General features: G+C 35.0%; 2 protein-coding genes across 2 annotated transcripts in view; one reads left to right on the plus strand and one right to left on the minus strand.

Moving 5' to 3' along the window:
* CBG10723 overlaps positions 1-2902 on the minus strand; it is a gene marked incomplete at both ends in the record, with an annotated part of 4355 nt that extends 1453 nt beyond the window's left edge. The window contains 8 exons of the mRNA XM_002634419.2: positions 729-838; positions 901-1125; positions 1177-1343; positions 1551-1791; positions 1957-2043; positions 2087-2225; positions 2455-2719; positions 2769-2902. Coding sequence (XP_002634465.2) covers positions 729-838; positions 901-1125; positions 1177-1343; positions 1551-1791; positions 1957-2043; positions 2087-2225; positions 2455-2719; positions 2769-2902 — 1368 coding nt within the window. The remainder of the gene's footprint in view (positions 1-728; positions 839-900; positions 1126-1176; positions 1344-1550; positions 1792-1956; positions 2044-2086; positions 2226-2454; positions 2720-2768) is intronic.
* Positions 2903-4563: 1661 nt separating this feature from the next.
* Positions 4564-7516, plus strand: part of CBG10722 — a gene marked incomplete at both ends in the record, with an annotated part of 10154 nt that continues 7201 nt past the window's right edge. Inside the window, 4 exons of the mRNA XM_002634418.2 lie at positions 4564-4631; positions 4739-4824; positions 6637-7084; positions 7137-7252. Of these exons, the coding sequence (XP_002634464.2) occupies positions 4564-4631; positions 4739-4824; positions 6637-7084; positions 7137-7252 (718 nt within the window). The remainder of the gene's footprint in view (positions 4632-4738; positions 4825-6636; positions 7085-7136; positions 7253-7516) is intronic.

Here is a 7516-nt window from a genome sequence, read left to right on the forward strand (position 1 = left end):
CAAAATTTAAAAACTGGATCATCTCGCAATTTAAAGGGGGACTCCGACCAGAAATTTTTATTGCATTAAAATGTGTTAAAATTTATCTATTTTTCAAATATTATTGCGAAAAAATTCAAAGAAAATCCGAAATCCCCGAAAAACGGCGTTGAAAAGGAAGAAAATTCAAAAAAAGGTGCCGCCGGCGAGGATTTTCAGTGAGAAACCTAGGCCACGGCAAATGACAGCCTTTTTTTCAAGTCGCCGACATTGGTTTTTTACGTTTTTTACCTGCCGGACATGAAATTGAAAAAAATCCGGAAAATTTGCCACGTAGGAAAGGCGCCCGCTGCCGTGGCCTAGGTTTCTCACTGAAAATCCTCGTCCCCCGGCGGCACCTTTTTTTGAATTTTCTTCCTTTTCAACGGCGTTTTTTGGGAATTTCGGATTTTTTTGAATTTTTTCGCAATAATATTCGGAAAATAGATAACTTTTAACACATTTTAATGCAATAAAAATTTTTGGTCGGAGTCCCCCTTTAAAAATTTCGTAACTCTCAGAAGTTTCTGATTTCCAGATTTTTTTTAGAAAATTCAGAATTGAAAAATTCGATTCAACTCTGTAATTCTGATTTCTCGAATTTCAGTATTCCAGAAAATTTAGAAAAACCGGAAATTCTTAGATTCTGAAAACGTTCTGCCCTAGAAATGAACACCCGCCCGTCATCTGCCAGTTTCCCCAGAACCTACCGCATGCCTGCACCATCCTAAATGCGATTTCGTCTCATAAACACAACTGGGAACTCGTAAAAATTTACGGTCATAAATGCTCCATCGATGGTTTAGGCGGGCGGCATCGTCTGGAAAATTTTCCTTTTTCAATATGAATATTTTCAGCTACAGTAGTATCTGAAATGCTTACCTAACGTCATGTCGTCTGTCACATTATCCAAATTAGATCCATTACTTCGAATCGTTTCCAAATTATCCGAAATTTCATCCTTATTGATTATCACTGCATTCAAGAAAAACATCACCACAACAAGGATACCAATACTTGTAGATGACAGTTTGAGATACCATTTTTCAAAAAACTCAAATGTGACAACAGCGAGGACAACAGATGAGACCAATGCACACAGCAGCACTGAACAAATAATGAAAAAAAATCAAAAGAATAAAAAAAAACTAGGATTACGGTATTTGTCTCCGTCGTATGTGAGCTTCCAGTAGGCGTAAATTGGCCAATGGATGAGGTAGAGGGAGTAAGAAATATCTCCAATATAAGTAAGAAAGCGATTGGATAGGATAAGGCTATCTTCGGAAATGAGCATCAGGAGACCAGTAGAAATAGTGATGAAGGGCCTGAAAAATATTTCTTTGCTCTAGAAGCCCAGAGTATACGCGCACTTTGAGCTCATTTAACTTGGTTCTTCTTGAAGATATCAAAAAACTTTTAATTGAAAACTTATTTATCATGATCTCACCAATATTTTATCAGTCGACAGATTTTTTATATCTTCCATTGGAGCCGACATAATTGAGCTCAAAGTGCGCGTTTAGGTTTGGTACCTCACTAGTGCTGGCGGCAGTGTTAATGGAAATGTGTTTACCATTGTCACAACCAGCAGAATCATATATGAGAATCTTTGGGACAGTTTCAGAAACTTTGAGAATTTTTCATTGGGACAGCAATCAACTTCTTGGCTCTCCTCATCTTCAAGCAACTTTTTACATTCTCCCTCTTCTTCGTTATTCAGTGCTTGGTATTTGATTTCAGTTTTTTGATTTGATAGTAGATAAACCACCATGCCTGAAACATTTTGCCAAGTTAGAGCTCAATTATCTCGGTCCCTTGAGAAGTTATCAACAAATTTTCCATTGATAAATTCTTCATCATAATATCACCTATATTTTATCAGTTGCCAGATTTTTAATATCTCTCATGTGAACCGAGATAATTAAGCTCAAAGATTACCAATCAAAAACTGCCAAATTCTCGCTAGAACACTGTTGAAGGCTTCAGTGGAAGGAAGAGTGTAGAATAGGGTTGAAGATAAGAGACCTAAAAATGAGTGCGGTGGAGCGAGCTTGCAGGAAAAAGTTACCTATAACCAGATAGTAAAAATATTGAAACTTGCTAGGGAGAGCGGTGGAGACCATAAAGATGAAAGGAATCAAGAAATAGAACTGGATTTCTACGGATAATGACCAGGTATGTGTGAAGATATCCACAGCGAGTGAGAGCTGGAAACATAGAAAATAGAATACAGTAAAAACCTGTATTAGAAGGGCTCCTTAATTTTTATCTTTGAGCCAATTAATCTCGGTTCCTGTTAAAGATATAAAAAAGCTGTCCACTTGATACATTTCTAATACTTTCCATAGGAGCCAAGAAAAATTGGCTCAAATTTAAAAGTTAGAGGACCCTTGTATTACAGGTCTTACGGTAGAATGTTACAATTGAAAATCTTACCTGCTGAAAATAGTCTTCCTGATCTGTCTTCGGACGATTTGATACAAAAAGAAGAGCATGGATAGCAGACTCTTGATTTGTTTCGATTGCAGTATTTGGAAAATATTGGTAGAGACAAATCATAGAAACAAGGATAACAAGTAGGTATAATGGGAGGATTCGTTTGAATCGCTTGGAGTAAAATAGACTGACTAATTGGCACAGGGATTGATTCTCAGCACGTTTTAACAACATACACATTAGAAATCCGGATAACACGAAGAATCTGAAAACATTATGGACATCATGATCCCTTGAAATTGGGATAGACTTACTGATCAACTCCAAGATATCCATTGGGACAGTATTCTGGATAAAAATGAAATCCAAGGACCACTATAATGGCCAAGGCACGGATGCCTTGGAGGTCCAGTCGTTTCGAAGGTTTGGGAGGATTTGAAAGATCCATTTACCTGGAATTTGAATTTTTCTGAAATTTCAGCCTCTCTGAAACTAATTTTCAGATATTGGTTACTGTAGATGCGCGGAGTTTGATAGAAAAGTGCAGTGAGATGATTCTTGTCACACAATGAAACCCTGAGGTTTGTAAATATCCAGCTATACAAATATTGTTGAGGCGGGGGATTGTAGTTACTGTAAAAAGAAAAAAGGGGATTCCTCGGAAAACTGCATAATGCTTTTTTTTATTTGAATTTTCTAATGACACTGAGTGTTGTCATAGCTTTTTCGGAATTTCAGAAACTAATAATATCAGAACTTCGGCAAGTTTCAGAATTTCAGAATTTCAGATTTAAAAATCGCCGATCTTCAGGATTTCATATCTTCAGAACTTCAGAAAACCAGAAATTCTGAATTACTGAATCTCTGAATTTCAGAATATCGGATTTTCAGATTTTTGAAATTTCAGTATTTCAGAATTTCAGAATATCGCGATTTTTAGATTTTTCAAATCTCATGACTTCAGAATTTTGTGATTTCAGAATAAAAAAAAAGAAATTCAAAACTTCTGAACTTCTGAATTTCTAAAATTATGAATTCCAGAATTTTAGACCTATGAAATTTCAATACTTCAGAACATCAAAGTTTCAGTATTCCCGATTTTCGAAATTCAAGGTTTCAGCATTTCAGAATAACAGAATTCCAGAATTTCAGAATTTCAAAATTTCAAAATAACGCTGTGGGACCTTCAGCCACGGTCACCGGAGCTCCGATTTTTCTCAACCAGAATATTTTTGAAAATTCTTGATCTGGAAAATCCCCAATATTTCATTTTAAAATCTTTTAAATTTTCTTTGAAACTGAAATTATTTTATTTTTCCGAATCGAAAATTTCAGGATTTTCTCCAAACTGGAAATCCTTCCAAACTAATTTTTTCTCATCAATTTTGAAGTGAACTATTGAGCTCTTCACTATCCAAACAAGGCATTCCCACCTTCTCACAGATACACACAGACTGAATTTATGAAAAAAGTGTGCACAGAACACGATATTTCATCAAACAACATTTTTGCAAATTCCGATTTAAATCTAGATGGCTCATGGAGTTGAACTTTTGAAATAAAGTTATATGTATTGTGGGCGGCGTGACTTTGTAAAGTTTGCAAAAACTATGTATCTACAGTATTCCGGCAAGCTAGGTCCAAAGTTTAATTTTTTTTTGCTAGTCAACGTCTTCAGAATTTGAACTACTTATCCAAGGATTATCGTAAAACCTGTTATAGAAGGGACCATTTAATAGATATGCTTTTTAAGAAGGAAGAAGAAACCTAAATCTAAAAAAAGAAGGGCTCGGAAAAATAGAAGCCCTTCCTCCCCCCTACTTGAAAAACCCTTGTAATAGAAAGGCCCTTCGAGGTACCTTGGAACAATAAAAAGATCGGACCCTATACTATACGTTTTACGGTACCTTAATCCTAATCCTTTTACAAATGTAGTCTCTTCCAGTTGACCACCCATTCTTTCAAATTTCTCTGCGTCTACTATTTTTACCCAAACTCTCCAAATTTGTATCCTGTAGTCTGGTCTTTTAGTCTATTTGTACTCAAGGAAACGGCAAATACAAGAGAAGGAATGGTGACATTTCTTGTCTGTTCGACTGTCTCAGAACAATGAGTTTCAACTGTGAAGTCTGCAATTCCAATTCTAGTGGTATTCATTTTGGAGCCAGTGTGTGTAGGTTGGTTAATGAATTAATTTGCTGTTTCAACATTTGTTAATAAAAATAGAAAAAAAATTGTTGATGTTGGGACTTTATCAAACGCTTTTTAATTTGTAAATTTTCAGAGCATGTTCCGCATTTTTTCGTCGGTCAGTGTCTAGAAACCAGGAATACAGCTGCAGAAGAAATGGGGACTGTAAAATGGGAACAGGTACAGTACCGGACAAAAGGATATGAACTTTTGTTTTTTCAACTATAACTTTCTTCAAAATATGGCTAAAACGTCAATTTTTTCTGTAAAATTTAGCTAATCGTCCGAGAAAAATGATGCAAAATTGTTTTCATCTTGAAAAAAATAAGACAACATTTTAGCGAAAAAATTCATTTTTTAGAAAATGTCGGATTTTTGGATCATTTTTTCAAAAATTTGGAAAAAATAGGAAACGATCATTAATATGAAATATAATATTGGGGACATGACAAAATAGTCTTTTACCAATTTTTAAACAAGTGATACCTCATTAAAATACAATTCTGCGTATGGTATGAATGTTCAAAGTGTCAACTAGACATTTTCGGCTTCTGGGCTTTTTCTACTACCGTTCCACAATTTCAAATTGTCAACGCTTGGTTATTTTAATGTTTTAATCATTTTTCAAGTGTCAATCCACAATATCTGATTATTTTTCACCCGGAAAGATGAAATTATTTATTTAAGCTCCAAACACCGATTTTATGAATCGTGAGACAAGCTAAAACCAGCATGAGGTGTACTTTTAGTCATTCTAGCAGAGTCGGTTAAGCGATATCGGTATTTTTTCTTCTAGATATCAATACTACAGTTCACTTGAAAACTAAAAAACATTATTTCCTGTTGTGGAATGATCCTTCCTGGCTCTAGTAATTCGTTTTCTTTTAGAGTCCAAGTTATAAAATTCATGTTTTGGGTCAGATTGATAATTTGTTTTCAAAAGTGGTGGAATCTTATTTTGATTGTCTTTGAACAATCACAACAACTCGTTCTTACAAAAAAACTGATATATGGAGCACTCGGGAACAGATACAGAATCTGTAATGTCATTATTTTCTTCCAAAAATCTACTTTAACATGTTTTTAGCGTTTCCAGGGGCGTTCCCCAACAGGAAATAATGTGTTTCAGGTTTCAACTGAACTGTAGTATTGATACCTAAAAGAAAAAATTCCGATATCGTTCAACCGACTCTGCCAGAATGACTAAAAGTACATTTCATGCTGGTTTTAGCTTGTCTCACGATTCATAAAATCGGTGTTTGGAGCTTAAATAAACATCTTTCCGCGTGAAAAATAATCAGATATTGCGGAATGACACTTGAAAAATGATAAAAACATAAAAATAACCAAGCGTTGACAATTAGAAATTGTGAAACGGTAGTAGGAAAAGCCCAGAAGCTGAAAATGTTCAGTTGACACTTTGAACATTCATACCATACGCAGAATTGTACTTTAATGAGGTATTACTTGTTTAAAAGTTGGTCAAACACTATTTTTCATGTTCCCAATATTATATTTCCCTTTCATAATCGTTTTCTATTTTTTTCCAGATTTTTGAAAAAATGATCCAATCCAAAATTAAAAAAAATTTTTTTTGCTATAATTTTTTCTTATTTTTTTCAAGATGAAACCATTTTCACATCATTTTTCTCGGACGATTAGCTACATTTTACAGAGAAGATTGACGTTTTAGCTCTATTTTTTAAAAAGTTTTAGTCGAAAAACTAAAAGTTCATATCATTTTGCCCTGTACTGTAATTGCATTAAAAGAAATCAAGCTTTAGTTAGTTTTAGAGCAAGGGGTAATGTGCAAAAAATGTCGGTTCGTGAAGTGCGAAACAATTGGGATGAAAAAGGATTGTGAGTTTTTCAACAAGAAACCTTTCCTATAGATTTTTTGATACCATAAAACCTCTATTAGAAGGTCTCCCTTTAATAGAAGGGCCTCTCTATTAGAAGGGCCCTCCGAGAAAAGCTTTTTTTACATTTCAGCTGTTCAAAAACACCGAGACATCTACGGAAAACGATTGCCAATTTTTCAACCCATATTCCTACCAACTCCATTCTTAAACCAAATTGGCGGAATGTACAAAAAGCTGGAACTCGACAGAATAGAAGTTTACCAATTCTATGAACCTCCACGATATGTTAATTACAAACAGAATATTGAAATCTTGCTCAGAGAGTTTTATCTGATTTCCGATTGGATTTACAACTCCTTTAATGGTTATGCAGCCCTTCCCACTGATCAAAAAGACGTTCTAATTCGTCATTTCTATTTTCAATTTCTCAATTTGGAATCTGGATTTCGTTCGAGTCAACGACGAAGGAATGATGTTTGGTTTCTACCTTCCGGAGATTTTATAGATTGTGTAAATTTGGAATCATTCTTTCATGATCCCGACGAAATTCAACCGATAAGTTCTGAGGAAGCGGTGAGGTTGGTGAGCAAAGGGATTACTGTGGATTCTAAAATTATTTTTTAATTTCAGATTGTTCAGTCCTTCATTTGAGAGTTATCATAGAAATGTGTCAATTCCGATGATCACGGACCATGTGGATTTCATGGAGTTTTTGGCTCTGGTCACCTTGATTCTATTTCCGACAGGTGTGTCTTGTCTCTGAGCTCAATTAACTCAATTCCTGTGGAAAATGCCAAAAAAATGTCTATTGATAAAATACTAGTGATATTATGATATATAACCTATCAGTTGAAAATGGCCCAGTATCCAAGGGTACATCAGAAAAGGGTACATCGAGGGTACATCGGGGTACATTGGATCAGAGGGTACATCAGATCTTAGGGGACCAAAATATCTTCCAGTGGACAACTACAGTATTTTTGATTGATGTACCCTAAGAACGTTTCGAA

This window comes from Caenorhabditis briggsae, assembly GCF_000004555.2.
Source record: "Caenorhabditis briggsae complete genome, chrIV, whole genome shotgun sequence".
Lineage (NCBI taxonomy): Eukaryota > Metazoa > Nematoda > Chromadorea > Rhabditida > Rhabditidae > Caenorhabditis > Caenorhabditis briggsae.